At 43.8% G+C, this 17759-nt stretch overlaps 1 protein-coding gene across 1 annotated transcript in view; it reads right to left on the bottom strand.

Moving 5' to 3' along the window:
- The window catches only part of SAMD12 (sterile alpha motif domain containing 12), a 230977-nt gene that overhangs the window by 134273 nt on the left and 78945 nt on the right, over positions 1–17759 (bottom strand). The window contains exon 4 of the mRNA XM_056854752.1: positions 15337–15477. Within this exon, the coding sequence (XP_056710730.1) occupies positions 15337–15477 (141 nt within the window). The remainder of the gene's footprint in view (positions 1–15336; positions 15478–17759) is intronic.

Raw genomic sequence — 17759 nt, 5'->3', positions numbered from 1 at the left:
GTGTAGTGGTTAAGAGCGGTGGTTTGGAGCAGTGGACTCTGATCTGGAGAGCCGGGTTCGATTCCCCCACTCCTCCACATGAGCGGTGGACGCTAATCTGGTGAACCCAGTTGGTTTCCCCACTCCTACACATGAAGCCAGCTGGGGGAGCTTGGGCTAGTCACAGCTCTCTCAGCCCCACCTACCTCACAAGGTGTCTGTTGTGGGGCGGGGAGGGACTGATGGACTCTGATCTGGAGAACCAGGTTTGATTCCCCACTCCTCCACATGACCGGCAGAGGCTAATCTGGATTTGTTTCCCTGCTCCTACACACGAAGCCAGCTGGGTGAACTTGGGCTAGTCACAGCTTTGTTAGAGCTCTCTCAGTCCCACCTACCTCACAGGGTGACTGTTGTGGGGAGGGGAGGGGAAGGGAAGGAGACTGTAAGCAGGTTTGATGCTCCCTAAGTGGTAGAGAAAGTCGGCATATAAAAATCAACTCTTCCTTTTGGAAAAGAAGAAGCTGTGTCTTTTGGAGCAAAGAGATGAGAAATCTTGGGGGCTTGGAAGAAGATGACATACACAGGCAGATGGTCTGGAAGCAGGTAGGCAGAAAGATGGTGGAGGACAGTAAAAAGAGTACAACCAGGCCTGAATCTGGAACCATTACAATATTCCTGCCTCTCTTGTGGCTCAGTGGCAGAGCGCCTGCTCCTACACATGAAGCCAGATAGGTGACCTTGGGCTAATCACAGTTCTCTCTGAACTCTCTCAGCACCACCTATCTCACAGGGTGTCTGTTGCGGGGAGGGGGAGGGAAGGTGATTGCAAGCCGGTTTGATTCTTCCTTAAGTGGTAGAGAAAGTCGGCATATAAAAACCAACTCTTCTTCTTCTTCTGAATCCTAATGATTTCCAAGTTCATATTGTAATGATTTCTAAGTCTTCTCTTCTCTAACAAACTGAACAGAGCATATTAGGAGATGCCTAATGAATGCTGAATAAAGTGGGTATTAATACATCTGGTACATTGCATGCCTAGGGCACAACCCAGTCATAATGGTGCAGTTTCATGCCTCATCACTTTCAACGGGAGAATTAAAGATGTCCTTAGAGCTCTCCCACTAAAACCAATGGTTCCAAAAATGGCGTGACTTTTCATGGACTACCTGTTGCGTTTGTTACTACATTACTGTACTATTGCCTCTCTCTCTCTCGCTTTTAATTTTTAAAACCACGCCGTCGTGTAAAAACCCACACCACAAATGCCAACTAAAGCTGCTTAAAAAAAAAAGAAAAAGCTAAACAGAATGCACGGATTCGAAAATAGAAAAAGAAAAACATGAGCCCAAATATGCTTCAGCCATGAGCAACAGCACCAGATCCCTGGCAAAGCGTGTTTCCTTTCAACAAAGCACACCAGCCCACAAAAGAAGCTGCAGCCGCTCCGCTAAGGGACATGCCAGTCGTGCAATTTAGCCCAGTGCTCAGCTAGCAATGAAAAATCCAAAAATAGTTCCACGCCACCGTCGTAGACACTGCGTGAGACAGGTTGCTGCTTCCTATGAATTGGGATTAGGGAAGAAATGAAGGATGATTGCGATTTCCCCCCACCCTCTTCTATAGAGACAACCTGCAGGTATTTTTGTCAAATAAATTCAGTGACCTCAGTAGATTTCTTGCAGACAAATGCACAGAGGCGAAGAGGGCAGGTCTGAGCCCTTAAAGCTTGATGTGAGACAAAGTGTGCACGTGTGTGTAGTTGCGTGTTGGAGTATGTGTGTGCGTATGACTCAGTGGAATTTTTCCATAGACAACTGGCTTAATCGCAGTGTTCTTGTTCAGAGGAGTAATCCAAGTAAAGATGGACAGAGAGAAACCTTGGCATGCTTCAGTGTTTGTTTACAGCGAAACCAAAAAAGAAAATCCAAAAATAGTTCCATGCCACCGTCGCAGACGCAGCGCGAGACAGGTTGCTGCTTCCCATGAATTGGGATTAGGGAAGAAATGAAGGCTGATTGTGATTCCCCCCCCTTCTTCTGGAGAGACAACCTGCAGATATTTCTGTCAAATAAATTCAGTGACCTCAGTAGGTTTCTTGCAGATAAATGCACAGAGGCAAAGAAGGCAGGCCTAAGCCCTTAAAGCTTGATGTGGGACAAAGGTGTGCATGTGTTGTGTGTATGTGTGTGGATGTTTGTGCATGACTCAGTGGAATTTTTCCTTAGGTAAAGGTAAAGGTAGTCCCCTGTGCAAGCACCGGGTCATTCTTAACCCATGGGGTGACATCACATCCTGACGTTTCCTAGGCAGACTGTGTTTATGGGGTGGTTTGCCAGTGCCTTCCCCAGTCATCTTCCCTTTACCCCCAGCAAGCTGGGTACTCATTTTACCGACCTCGGAAGGATGGAAGGCTGAGTCAACCTTGAGCTGGCTACCTGAAACCGACTTCCGTCGGCTCAACCGGCTTAATTTCAGTATTCTTGTTCACAGGAATAATCCAAGTAAAGATGGACAGAGAGAAACCTTGGTATGCCTCATTGTTTGTTTACAACGAAACGAACAAAAAAAAGGACAACATGGAGTATTAAAGGTGGAACTAGATGAGATGCTAGGAACGGATTAAGACATGCTGAGGTGTAGTGTGGTGTAGTGGTTAAGAGCGGTGGTTTGGACTTCCGGATTGGGGGGGAATCGCTGCGGCCGCGTGACTGATCGCGGGCCGGATTGAAGCTGCCGGGGGGCAGGGAAACCGCCCCCCCCCAACACCTGGCAAGTGGCACCCCTTGTGCAAGAGGGGATGCTGAACGGGACGCCGGTGAGCTCCCCGTCCTAGTAGCGGTCGTTGCTGCAGAAACGGCAGCAATCGCTCGGACAGGTGAGCCGAGGAGCGGGCGCCATTATCGTCTTAAGCAGCTGGGAAGAGCGGCGGGGAGACCCTGATCTTCACACAGCAAGTTTTTTTTCTACATTTCATCTATTACTAAAAATTTACACGCCTGAGTTGTCTGACAGCGTATTTGTTTACAAAGGGAAAGCATTCTGGACTTTATCTAAAACTCACTAACAGCTCCAAATCGAAACTTGGCTTTTTGCCAGCTGTAAATAAAATGCTGTAAATCCATCTTCGCCTGGAGATTTATTTAATTTACTTTTACCTATAACAGTTTTTAATTCCTCCATAGTTATTCTAGAGTCCAATAATTCTTTATGCTCTTGTGATATTCCATCCCAGTCAAATTGATTTAAATAGACATCTATTTCCCTCTCTGAAACAACATTTTGTCTATATAAATTTGAATAATAATCTATGAAAGTTTCCATAATTTTCTGTTTGTCTGTTATTATTTTACCCTCCTTCTTAATTTTTAATATTGGTAAATTCTTCTCTTTATGTTTAAGCTGCCAAGCTAATGATTTACCCAGTTTATTGGCATGTTCAAAAAATCTCTATCTGTTAAACATTATTTTTTTCTCTATTGCTGAAGTTATTAAAATTCATATTGATATTGTAACTTTTTAAACCTATCTATCTGTTCTTGTTTGAATGATTTATCTTGTGATTTTCTTAGTTGTCTTTCTCCGTTTAATTTCTTCTAATATCTTCTTCTTTTCTGCCTCCCTCTCTTTAATTTTGTTGTATCAAAAGACCTCTAACTACTGCTTTACCGGCATCCCATACTACTTCATCTAAAATTCCTTTATCTTCATTTTCAGAAAAATAATTATTAAAAAATAAAAAATAGTAGATAAGATAAATCCTATTAACAGTAGTCAAATTGATAGTTGGAACAAAATGGTTGAGGTTTATGGAAAACTTGCAGGTTTTAAAATAAATAAAACTAAAACTAAAATATTGGTTAAAATATGACACTTTTTCAGCAGCAAGAATTATCAAAAAGGACAGGCTTCTCTATTGAGCATAAAATAAAATATTTGGGTATTTGGTTAACTTCAAACCACCTTAATTTATTTAAAAACAATTATATTAAGTTATGGCAACAAATTGTTATAGATTTAAAAAATTGGGAAAAAATACCCCTATCATTATGGGGTAGAATTTCGGTAATTAAAATGATGGTATTACCTAAAATGCTTTTTTTTGTTTCAAAACTTACCAATTATAAAAGGGGCTCAAATATTTAAAATTTGGAAAAAATATATTTTAAATTTTTTATGGGGCAAAGAAAGACATAGAATAGCATATAATAATTTAATTGAACTAAAAGAAACAGGAGGTTTGGGGTTACCAGATTTGAGAATGTATTATGAGGCATCTTGTTTTGTTTGGTTAAAGACCTGGATTTTGTTAGAGAATCCCAAAATATTGGAAATAGAAGGTTTTAATTTACGTTTTGGATGGCATGCATATTTGTGGTATGATAAGGAAAATGTAAACAAAGATTTTAATATTCACATTATTAGATTTGGTTTATTTCAAATTTGGAAAAAATATAAAATTTGAAAAATAAAACTCCGGAATGGATTAATCCAGTAGAAGCATTTATGAAGAGAGGGATACAATTAAATTTAGATATGGATGCATATAGAGAAATTATAGATTGTAAGAAAGGAGATTGGGATTTAAGAAGTAGAGAAGAACTTAATATTAAAGATATTTATGTATTATAAATTAAAAGATATATTTAACGAAGATAAGCAAGTTGGATTTAATAAAAATAAATCAAAACTAGAAAATATAATAATAAAGGGAAATAAAGGATTGATAGGAAGGATATATAAATTATTAATTAAAGTAAATTTAGAACAAGAAAGAATTAAACCAGTAATGATGAAATGGATGAAGGAGTTAGGATATAATATTGATTTGGAAACATGGGAAAACGTATGGAAGAAAGAATTCAAATTTACAATAACCAATGAAATTAGAGAGAACTTATATAAAATGTTTTATAGATGGTATATAACTCCCGTGATGATAAGCAAAATGAAAAAAAGAGACATGGATTTATGCTGGAAATGTGGAAAGGAAAGAGGAACTTTTATGCATGCATGGGGTATATGTAAAAAAATAATAAAATTTTTTGGAAAAAAGTAATAAGAGAAACTAATAATTTAATTAATACGAGAGTAAAAAGAAATCCTGCATTTTGTTTATTGGGGATTCCTCAAGAAAAAATGGATAGAAATGATAGGGTCATTTGTCAATATAGTTGCAAGAATTATAATAGCCAAAGTTTGGAAGCAAGTAAATAAACCTTCAATTAGTGATTGGAGAAATTATGGATGTATATGAGGATGGCCAAATTAACAGAATTCCTACATGGAAAAGATATGGAAGAATTTAAAAAAACATGGGCGAAGGCCGTCACATATTGGGATAAACCGGCAAAAATGGATTTTACTAGTTTAGTTAAGGAGTTATAGAAATAAGTTTAACGTTTTTTTATCTTACTGTCAATAGTGTAATCTTTAAACTGTTTAGACACTTCTCTGGAGGTCTGGTGACGGGTCACTTTTTATGGTGGGTGGTGAGTCAAAAGGATATTTTGAATTTTGCAATTTTGATTGTATTAAGCGGATTATATAATTGATACTCTTGTATTTTTTTATTATTGTATTTGTTTGTTTTGTTTTATGTGTTATGTTATAAACATTAAAATATATATATATAAAAAAAGAGCGGTGGTTTGGAGCGGTGGAGTCTGATCTGGAGAACCGGGTTCAATTCCCCACTCCTCCACATGAGTGCCGGAGGCTAATCTGGTGAACTGGGTTTGTTTCCCCACTCCTGCACATGAAGCCAGCTGGGTGACCTTGGGCTAGTCACACTCTCTCAACCTCACTAACCTCACAGGGTGTCTGTTGTGGAGAGGGGAAAGGAAGGTGATTGTAAGCCGGTTTGAGTCTCCCTTAAGTGGTAGAGAAAGTCAACATATAAAAACCAACTCCTACTCCTCCTCTTCCTCCTCTTCTTCTTCTTGTCCTGTAGCATTACTGCGGGGGGGGGGGAGATTCAGTCATTCTTTTGTATATAGAAGCCCTAAACTATAGTTTGCCTAGCCTGTGGATAAAATCAGCTGTGTGTGAAGCTGAGCAACAGGGTTACCTTCAAAAACAGAAGCCGCAGGAGTTCCTGATTCGCTCTGCCAAAACATGCAACTATTGGAACAGGTAACATTATCACAAAGCGTTTCCAGGTCCTCCATCACTGGTTGGGTTTCCCACACCAGGTTAGGAAATACCTGGAGATCTGGGGGTGGGGCTCAGGGATAGTGGAGTTTGGGAAGGAGCAGGACCTAAGCAGAGTACAATGCCACAGAGTCCACCCCCCAAACCAGCCATCTGATCTCTGTAGTCTGGAGAGTAGCTGTAATTCCAGATCTCCAGACCATACCTAAAGGCTGGCAACCCTCACCAGTGATGATGGCAGGATTCCACAAAGGATTCCTGAGATGTCTCCCACAGCCTTCCTCATAGAATCATAGAGTTGGAAGGGATCACCAGGTTCTTCTAGTCTAACTCCCTGCACAATGCAGGAAATTCACAACTACCTCCCCACTCCACAACCCAAGTGACCCCTACTCCATATGGCCAAGAATATGGCCAAGGTGCCCTCCCTCTCATGATCTACCTAAGGTCATAGAATCAGCATTGCTGACAGATGGCCATATAGCCTCTGTTTAAAAACCTCCAGGGAAGGAGAGTTCACCACCTCCCGAGGAAGCCTGTTCCACTGAGGAACTGCTGTAACTGTTAGAAGATTCTTCCTAATGTCTAGACCAGTGGTTCTCAAAGTGGGAAGTACGACCCCCTGGGGAGCGGTGGATTTACCTAGGGGGGCACTAAGAGGCAAGAGGGCAGCAGGGGGGTGCTAGAGGTGGGCCCCTTCAACTGTGTTGTTCACTAATTTACAATAGATTGAGCTATGGCACCATGCTGGCAAATTTGGTGGAAACTATCCGAATTTTTCCCCTAGACTTTGAAGAGACTTTGAAGATACCACTGGATCAAGTTCATCAGTTTTGTTAAATAAATTTCAACTAAAAAGTTTTCATTTGGTTTTGAATAGATGTGCAATTGATTGTTACTGTTTTGAAATTTTATTGTTATTATCTTCTTTAGTGAGTCATGCAAACCTCTATTTTGAATAGTGCTTTTTATAGGATAGGGGGCACTGGGGTTGAGTTTGTGGAACCAAGGGGGCGGTGGCCCGAAAAGTTTGGGAACCCCTGGTCTAGATGGAAACTCTTTTGATTTAATTTCAACCCGTTGGTTCTGGTCCAACCTTCTGGGGCAACAGAAAACAACTCGGCACCCTCCTCTATATGACAGCCCTTCAAGTACTTGAAGATGGTTATCGTATCGCCTCTCCGTCCTCCTTATTGACCTGTCTGCTTCAGGTACTTGCTCATGTACAGGGACAGGAGAGGAGGCTGGACTGTGCTGTTGTTGTTGTTTTTTAATTGCACCAATACCCCACATTTCTTCTTTCATGGAACCCAGGGTGGCCAGCAGAGGATTCCCAGGAGGTCTCATCTAGTCATTGACTAGATTAGTTTAGGTCTAATCCCAGACTAGTTTAGGTCTGAGAACAGCAACGTTGCATGATCCTTAGGCAGATCATGAGAGGGAGGGCAGGAAGGGATTAGTTAGAGCTGGGCTCTCGTGGCTCCTTTTTACCTGCCCAGGATAATGCTGATAGCCACTTTGGGGTCAGGAAGGACGTTTCCTCCAGGCGAGATTGGCCAGGGATCCTCTAGGGTGAATTTCCTGCATTGTGCAGGGGACTGGACCAGATGGCCCTTGGGGTCCCTTTCAGCTCCATTTTTCTATGTAATGTCATGCGCCCTCCCATCACACCCAGGGATCCAATTCTGTAAAGCTACCAGAATTACTGAGAGGGGACAGAAGATGACAGGAAGGGCACCGTAAAGACGTGAGGGGACAGCCGCAGAAGGTGCCAGAAAGCAGGTCAGAACAGACAAGCAGAGGCAAGAAAGACAAAGGAGGGAGTTCGGGAAGCGAGCAATGGGAACCAAGCAGTTAATTGCGCCTTTCGGATGTGGATTTCCAGAATTTGCAGAGACCCTGGTAAGTGCCAATCACATCAGCACCAGAGGGGTAATCAGCAAGCGACAAACTTATTCATCACATCTCCTCGGTTGTCGGGGAGAAAGGTGGGTTTATAAATATTTGAAATAAACAAATCACAGCTTCCTCTGTCTGCGGCTGCATTCATCACAGCCATTTTTTTTTTTAAAAAAAGATATTATCTCCAAACTCTGATCAGCGATAGATTGGTGCGTGAAATGGCTCTGGATGTGTTGGTCAGCAATACCTCGTGATAACCAGGGTTGTGAAAAACTAGCCATAAACGAGGAGGTTGAGAACGCAGAGGCAGGATATCGACGGCATATGCCAAGGAAAAGGTACATTTTAGTGCAGACAACAGGGACAGCAATCTGGGAACAGTAAACTAGGCTTGAAATTGTTTGAGTGAGTCACTAAAAAAATCATCTAGTCTACACGTTTTGGGTCAGATCCCACAGCTCCATTTACCTAGCACATGTGCTTTCCTCTGGAAGAACCTCTTGCATTAGTCGAGGAGGTTCCTTGCACCAGAAGAAAGAATTGCCATTAGTGAAACAAGCCTCGGGGATCCAATCCAGCAATAAGCACATATTTTGCAATAAAATACAATACAGCAACGTGTGTGTGTTAAGTGCCGTCAAGTTGCTTCCGACTCATGGCGACCCTATGAATCAATGTTCTCCAAAATGTCCTATCTTTGACAGCCTTGCTCAGGTCTTGCAAATTGAGGGCTGTGGCTTCCTTTATTGAGTTAATCCATCGCTTGTTGGGTCTTCCTCTTTTCCTGCTGCCCTCAACTTTTCCTAGCTTGACTCTTTTCTAGTGACTCTTGCCTTCTCATAATGTGACCAAAATATGATAGCCTCAGTTTAGTCATTTTAGCTTCCAGGGTCAGTTCAGGCTTGATTTGATCTATAACCCACTGATTTGGTTTTGGTTTTGGCAATAAGCACATATTTTGCAATACAATACAATGCAAAACCTCTGAGGCTTTTGGAAGGTCTTAAGGCAGTTCTAGCATACTTATTTTAAACATTTACATCCTGCCTTTCCTGTGTGGCCAAAAGCGGCTTGCAAATGTGACCACAGGAGCGACCCAGCAAAAAAACAGTGTAAAAGTTACAGCGTTGTTTTAAAAGTTCAACAACCCTCCTGAAGAGAGCAACGTTAGATAGACGGCCTGCAAGAAAGAACGGACTCTCTTCAAGTTCAGCTGAAAATTACCTCTCAAGAGATAACCTGCTGAAAAAGAATGGTCTTAGGAAAAGGTCATTGAGGCTGGTGCCTTTGGAATCTCTTCGGGTGATCTGTTTCATAACACAAGTGCAACAACTGGGTGGGGGGGGGGGAGGCCAGGAATGCACAAAAGGCAGAACAAAATTGCAAGGAGGAGCACAGGCACTGCGCAGACAGAGACACGGCGGGGCGGGGGGGGGAGTCGGGCTTTCCAGCCAAGTAGATCCCAGATCATGCAGGGCTTTAAAAGTAAAGAGGAAGCCAGTGCAACTGCTTCAAGATTGGTGGAATCTGTGCATTGTGGCTAAGCCCCGCTAGAAAGCAAGTGACTGCATGCCGCACCAACTTTCAGGTGGTCTGCAAGGGCAATTCCTTGGATAGAAGAAGAAGAAGAGTTGGTTTTTATATGCCGACTTTTCTCTATCTTTTAAGGAGAATCAAACCAGCTTACAATCTTCTTCCATTCCTCTCCCCACAAGAGACATCTTGTGAAGTAGATGGGGGGCTAAGAGAGTTCGGACAGAACCGTGAGTAGCCCAAGGTCACCCAGCTGCCTTTAAGTGGAGGAGCGGGGAATCAAACTCGGTTCTCCAGAATAGAGTTCACTGCTCCTAACCAGTACACCACACTGGATAGCGTGTTGCAGCAATCCAATCTAGAGAGTCCAGAAGTGCCAGGGGAGGGGCTGTGGCTCAGTGGTAGAGCATCTGCTTGGCATGCAGAAGGTCCCAGGTTCAATCCCCAGCATCTCCAGTTAAAGGGACCAGGCAAGCAGGTGATGTGAAAGACCTCTACCTTGAGACCCTGGAGAGCTGCTGCTGGTCTGAGTAGACAATACTGACTTTGATGTATCAAGGGTCTGATTCAGTATAAGGCAGCTTCATGTGTTCGTCATGTGTCCGTCAGTATGGCTCAGTCAGTTGCATGTGCAGGGAAGACTATTTCCAAATCACTGTAAAGCACTCTAAACAGGAGCTTCCACCTGTGATTTTTTCCTCCCATTAAGGTATTTGGGATCTCAGAAGGGAGGTGGCATGATATATCCCAAACCCATCAGATCTTGGAAACTAAGCAGGGTCAGTACTTGGATGGGAGACCACCGAGGAAGACTGTAGAGGAAGGCAGAGGAAAACAACCTCGGTTTCTCGCTTGCCTTGAAATCCCCTTGCTGGGGTCTCCGTAAGTTAGTTGTGACTTGACAGCACTTATGTATAAGAACATAAGAAAGGCCATGCTGGATCAGACCAAGGCCCATCAAGTCCAGCAGTCTGTTTACACAGTGGCCAACCGGGTGCCTCTAGGAAGCCCACAAACAAGACGACTGCAGCAGCTTTATCCTGCCTGTGTTCCAAAGCACCTAATATAATAGGCATGCTCCTCTGATCCTGGAGAGAATAGGTATGCATCATGAGTAGTATCCATTTTAACTAGCAGCCATGAATACCCTTCTTCTCCATGAACATGTCCACTCCCCTCTTAAAGCCTTCCAAGTTGGCAGCCATCACCACATCCTGGGGCAGGGAGTTCCACAATTTAACTGTGCGTTGTGTGAAGAAATACTTCCTTTTATCAGTTTTGAATCTCTCACCCTCCAGCTTCAGCAGATGACCCCTCATTCTAGTATTATGAGAGAGGGAGAAGAGCTTCTCCCTGTCCACTCCCTCCTTACCACGCATAATTTTATAGACCTCTATCATGTCTCCCCTTAACCGCCTTCTTTCCAAGCTGTATTTGGGATCCAAGACTCTATCTAACTCGCTAATGATAATTTATTCAGACCTTCCACCCCAGAACTGGATGGCTTCCTGCTTTTGCTGATATCTGTTGAGAGTTTGGCACAGAATTATGATGGCTCTATTCTGCACTTAAATGTGCTGTTTTACACTCCTGGAGGATTTGGCTGTTTTAGGCTTCTTGGAAACGAACTGTACAAACTGGACTTATTGTTCAGTTTCTAGTATGCCGCCACAAGCTTTACGGAAAGACAGGTTATAAATATTTTAATTTGAAAAGGCACAGCTGTCCTTCCATAACATTAAAACAACGTCACTCCATTTTGGATTCCAGCAATTTTTGCCCAAGGCTTCCTGTGCATCATTAACAGGCCGGAAGACGAGTGGGAATGTGGAAGAGAGACACATCAAATCCCTTGGTAAGAAAGGGCGGCTGTCCTTCAGCGCTGCCTTCAGATGAGTGACACCACAAATTAAATCGGCTTAGACAGGGAAGAGCGGGACCACTGGAGAGACCTTCTTGACAAGCCTACAATATCTCTTAGTCAAGCGATTCCCCCCGGAGACTACCCTGGGGGTTATAAGGAGAACTATCAGCAGGACTACGGTGAACCCCCGACCCCAATCTCAGTCTTGTAGGCAATTCGTGACCTTGACTGGCACAGCATTAACTTCACTAAGCGAGCTAACATTAAGAACTGGATCCCTGAAGGCTGCCTACCTGAAAGGGATTCTCATAATCTGTCACAGTGAGTTTCCATCAAAGCAGAAAAACAACCATTTATGGTTCATGTTTCTTCCAGTCTCTACTGCTTCCCTCCCGCCCCACAGTGTGTTGACGGGAAAACGGGAGACGGTGCTACCAGACAAACCACATTTCTTATTTAGGGTATGGCCTTTCAGACAATTAATAAAAAAAACTCTTTACAAAGTTTACTAGTTCATTTGCCTCCTTGCATGATGTGTTAATAGAAAGCTCGAACCATAGGTCTGGCAGGCTACAAATAAATACCCTGACGCACTACTACTGTTTGCTAAGCTCATCAATCACACATGAACACATGAAGCTGTCTTATATTGAATCAGACCCTTGGTCCATCAAAGTCAGTATTATCTACTCAGACGGGCAGCGGCTCTCCAGGGTCTCAGGCAGAGGATTTTCACATCACCTGCTTGCCTCTAGTCCCTTTAACTGAAGATGCTGGGGATTGAACCTGGTACCTTCTGCATGCCAAGCAGATGCTCTACCACTGAGCCACAGCCCCTCCCCATGTGATGACTGAACCCCAGTCTTGTACCAGTAAAATAACCAAATCTCTGGGTTAGGCCAGTAAACTCAACAGCCTTAAAGCTCAAAAATTAATAGAAAAAGATTCAGAAGTAGATTAAAGTACAAGTTACACAGTCAAATAGGCAAACTTGCACAGAAAACAATTAAGCCTAGCTGGCTACATTATACTTACTAAGATGTAAGTAAGTAATTATACTTACTTACATAGCTGTTGATCTTAATAGCTATAGAGATGTTGTTTCAAGCGACAGAGTGACACGCTGAAATTGAAGCATAGGAAAGCACTGGAGGTGAATCAAAACACCTCCTGACGATGGATACTTCTGAGAGGAGAAGAGGAGTGAGTAGACCAAATTATAATATACATCTGAGGGGTGACGTCTGATATGTATGCCCAGTATATTTCTTACAGTCTGTCAAGCTCATAAATAAGCCTAGTCCCCAAGGTGATTAAAAACCTTTTCTAGATGACCAGACGTGGAAGATTCATAAACTGTCGGATCAGGCTGCCAGTATACTATAAACGAGGAAGAGGAAGATAACGGCAGCCGCTGATATTTCAGTTTCTCACTCCTCCCTCTCCCACAGCGAACACATACAAAAGTTCTGAACAAAGCCCAAGAATTTCTGGGGCAGAGAAGACGCCAAACTGATCATCTGGCCATTCAGCCTGGGAGGAAACTCCAAGCTGAACAATAGGCAGTGTCAGCATTCAACACATCACGAAGAACACAAAACCATTATTTCCCAAGAAGTAGTGGAAGGAGTGAATCTGGCCTTGCGCCGCTTGGCCTAAACAGTGTTCAGGTGGGGGTGTGTGGGGGGAATCAGGCTGGAAGAGATCTCGGGGATAGCCTGTGCTTTCCAAGCCTGCTCATTATCTTCCCTGTTTTGTGAACCATCCATTGAAATAAAAGAGCCGCACAGATGCCTCTTGCTCCATGGTGGAACATCTAAGAATACCAGATGATAATGACAGATAATAGCCAGGGAAATATAGCAGGATCTGAATTCACCTCCTGGCCTTGGAGCAACTGTGGGTGTCTCCAAGATGCCCTCCGCCTCAAAGTGAGAAGCAGATGGACTAATGAGGTTTCTTTATATCAGGCCTGCTCAACTTGTGACCAACCAAGCCAAACACAGGTTATCATCCCTGGCTTATGGCCTGCTGGGTGCTTGATCTTCCCCTCCACTTCCTCCAACATTCCTATATTCCTAACAAAACCATAAGAACAGGTTACTTGTATCCCTTGGAGAGGTTCTCTTCATGCAACTGATAATCTACATCCACTCCAGGCTAGAAATTAATTGTGATCTGTCCAGTTAAAATAATCTTTGCTTGTCTCTGACCAGCATAATTGCTCCTCCTGGCAGCCTCCTTGGCACACGGAACAAGTGAGATACAGCGAGCTTCTGACCCAACCCAGCACTGCTCCCCCTGTGCAAAGACAGGCATTCATATTCATTATCACAGTTGCGCCAATGCCTTTACCAGCTGCATAGCCCAAAGATACTCCACAGGCTCCCATTCCCAAGATCTGTGGCCCCATGACTGAAGATAACCCGCAGTAAAACATCTCCTGCCCGTGTAGCCAAGAGTTCTCTTCAAGAGATAAGCTGGAAAACCTCAATTAGTGCAAACCTCATGGCCCAATCCTAAGAACATAAGAAAGGCCATGCTGGATCAGACCAAGGTCCATCAAGTCCAGCAGTCGGTTCACACAGTGGCCAACCAGGTGCCTCTAGGAAGCCCACAAATAAGACAACTGCAACAGCATCCTGCCTGTGTTCCAAAGCACCTAATATAATAGGCATGCTCATCTGATCCTGGAGAGAATAGGTATGCATCATGACTAGTATCCATTTTGACTAGTAACCATGAATAGCCCTCTCCTCGATGAACATCTTAAAGCCTTCCAAGTTGACAGCCATCACCACATCCTGGGGCAGAGAGTTCCATAATCTAACTATGCCTGTGAAGAAATACTTCCTTTTATTATCTGTTTTGAATCTCTCACCCTCCAGCTTCAGCAGGTGACCCCGCGTTCTGGTATTATGAGAAAGGGAGAAAAGCTTCTCCCTGTCTACTCTCTCCATACCATGCATAATTCCATTATCAGCAATCTGGAGCTGCAACTGAAAACAACAGGCCTGTGTTGAGGTCTTTGCCTATAATGTTTAGGCACACTTACCATGTATGACATTATCATGCTGTGATTTCTCAGCTTCCACCATCAACACCCAGTGATACAAAACTGGGACCATGCAACACATAAACATGATAATGCAGCAACAGGGATAATAAATTTTAACCTTAGGGGAAGAGGAGAAAATTTGACCCTGGGCAGCGGCAACCAGATAGGATACAAAACATCTAGTCCTCAATGCATGTGAAATAAAAACAATTAACGGCGCCTGATGTTTATAAAGCGATACCGAATTTCTACTGTTTGTCTTAGCAAGGAAGGGGATTTTTTTTGTTATTAAGGAACAGTAAAGGTAAAGGTCCCCTGTGCAAGCACAGACTCATTCCTGACCCATGGGGTGACGTCACATCCCGACGTTTCCAAGGCAGACTTTGTTTGCGGGGTGGTTTGCCAGTGCCTTCCCCAGTCATCTTCCCTTTACCCCCAGCAAGCTGGGTACTCATTTCACCGACCTCGGAAGGATGGAAGGCTGAGTCAACCTTGAGCGGGCTACCTGAAACCGACTTCCGTCGGGATCGAACTCGGGTCGTGAGCAGATCTTTTGACTGCAGTACTGCAGCTTAACACTCTGCGCAACGGGGTTCCTATTAAGGAGCAGTAGACTAAAAATAATTGCTGTCATCATAACAGATAGGTAGCCCCTAATTCACATATTGATCGGTTTCTTGTTATTTGCCTTTTGTTCTTCCCTGGGAAGCTAGGGAGACCCCCGCGAGGCCTCTCCGCGCAACAGTTCAGGCTGGAGAACATCGAAGTCATTTTTGTCTGTTTCGGTACAGCGAGACCTTTCCCTGTCCCCTCCGGTGGGGCCTTCTCGACTGGAACTTTCCCTTACCTTGTGTCAGCAGCTGAAGGTTTCGGACTTCCTCCCGCACTTTCAACTGGAGAACCTGCTGCAAAATGTGCTGCCGCAAGCTTTCAGGAGCAATCCCCATCCGCTCGAGCTTTTTGTCTGTAAGCCTCAGCAAGGCGCGGCCTGGATCCAAAAAGAGAAAGAGGAGAAATTACCCAAGGATTTACATTTAATGAATATAAATTCTTTGTGCTGTAAATGCCCTTATTCTAGCAGACAAAACCTGCCAGCATCACTCATATCATCCCGTGAAACAGTATGATTCACAATGGTATAGGACACCCCCCACACACACACACACGTTCTTGTTTCTGCAGCGAGTTAATTTGCTTCTGCTCTGGAGATCCAGGTTTAGAATATTACTACCAGAAGAAAAAGAGTTGGTTTTTACACCCCGCTTTTCTCTACCATAAGGAGCCTCAAAGCGGCTTACAATCACCTTTCATTCCCCCTTCACAACAGGCACCTTGTGAGGTAGGTGAAGCTGAGAGGGTTCTGTGAAAACTTTAGGGAAGGGCCGTAGCTCAGTGGTAGAGCATCTGCTTGGCATGCAGAAGGTCCCAGGTTCAATCCCTGGCATCTCCAGTTAAAGGGACTAGGCAAGTAGGTGATGTGAAAAATCTCTGCCTGAGACCCTGGGGGGCTGCTGCTGGTCTGAGTAGACAATACCGACTTTGATGGACCAAGGGTCTGATTCAGTATAAGGCAGCTTCATGTGATGGTCATGGCTTGGAAAGTAGTCTGAGGCATGATGGGGAATGTAAATCCTTCCAGTCGAGCACTGCATAACTTGTGATTTTATGTCCCTTTAGGACTTTTCTAGGAACTTCTCTGTATTTCCAGGGAATAACTAGAAAGACCTCAATTTTGTGTTGGTTGCCAATGGTTTACTTAATTGAAAAGAGTACCCTTTTATTCATATACCTCTTCTTTAAGGAAGGGCTGTAGCTCAGTGGTAGAGCATCTGCTTGGCATGCAGAAGGTCCCAGGTTCAATCCCCGGCATCTCCAGTTAAAGGGACTAGGCAAGTAGGTGATGTGAAAAATCTCTGCCTGAGACCCTGGAGAGCCGCTGCCGGCCTGAGTAGACAGTACTGACGCGTCATGTGTGTTCATGTGACTAGCCCAAGGTCACCCAGCAGGCTTCATGTGGAGGAGTGGGGAATCGAACCCGCTTCTCCAGATTAGAGTCCACCGCTCTTAACCACTACACCTCTCTGGCTCTAGGTACAGCCAACACTAGGTACAGCAAACACAAACTGAGTACTAGGAATGTTGTGTATGCTGCCTTGGGTTCTGTGATGTGTGAAAGGTAGGATTTAAATGTATCAATCAGTAAGTGGTGTTGACACCTAAAATCACTAATGTGGATCAGAATCCCAATTATGTTCAGAAACATGCAGTTAAAAGAGCAAGGGGAAAATCCACACTTGCCTATCACGTTATCACACTTCTATCCTGCCTTTCCTTTGAAGAGCCTGAGGCAAAATACCTGGTTCTCCTCCATTTCATTCTCACAACTACCCTATGAGTGTTGCCAACCTCCAGGTAATAGCTGGAGATCTCCTGCTATTACAACTGATCTCCAGCCAATAGAGTTCAGTTCACCTGGAGAAAATGGCTGCTTTGGCAATGGGATTCTATGGCATTGAAGTCCCTCCCCTCCCCAAACCCCACCCTCCTCAGGCTCTGCCCCCAAAACCTCCCGCCGGTGGCGAAGAGGGATCTGGCAACCCTACCTATGAGTCTGTTATGCTGAGACAATGACTGGCCAAAAGCTATCTAGAATAAAAGTTGGAACTTGAGTCTCTTACAGTGCAATCCTAATCAGGTCTACTCAGGATCCTACTCAGATCTATTCGAGGGGGCTTACTCTCAGGAAAGGGAAGAAGGCTATAGTATAGTGGAATGGAGGGAGTTTTTATAAAGGGTACAGGACTGCAATCCATTTCAGCATTTATTGTATGTATTATCTTGCTTTTACTATATTACTTTCTACCTTTTTCATTCTTTCTTTTGCATTGTTTATGACATAGCATGACTGCTACTGTTTTTGCATGGTTTTTAATTTTTGTGATCATGCTCCCATTGCATTGTTTGCTGGATGCCTCACACATTTTTGATTGCATTATTTTATACTATGCAATAGAGGTCCCATGGCGCAGAGTGGTAAGCTTCAGTACTGCAGTCCAACTCTGCTCATGACCTGAGTTTGATCCTTACGGAAGTCGGTTTCAGGTAGCCGGCTCAGGATTGACTCAGCCTTCCATCCTTCCGAGGTCATTAAAATGAAGACCCAGCTTGCTGGGGGTAAAGTGAGGCGACTGGGGAAGGCAATGGCAAACCACCCCGTAAATATAGTCTGCCTAGTAAACGTCAGGATGAGACATCACCCCATGGGTCAGG

The sequence above is a fragment of the Euleptes europaea genome, chromosome 8 (genome assembly GCF_029931775.1).
Source record: "Euleptes europaea isolate rEulEur1 chromosome 8, rEulEur1.hap1, whole genome shotgun sequence".
Classification (NCBI taxonomy): domain Eukaryota; kingdom Metazoa; phylum Chordata; class Lepidosauria; order Squamata; family Sphaerodactylidae; genus Euleptes; species Euleptes europaea.
Note: the sequence above shows the minus strand (reverse complement) of the source record. Positions and strands in the feature narration are given on the sequence as shown.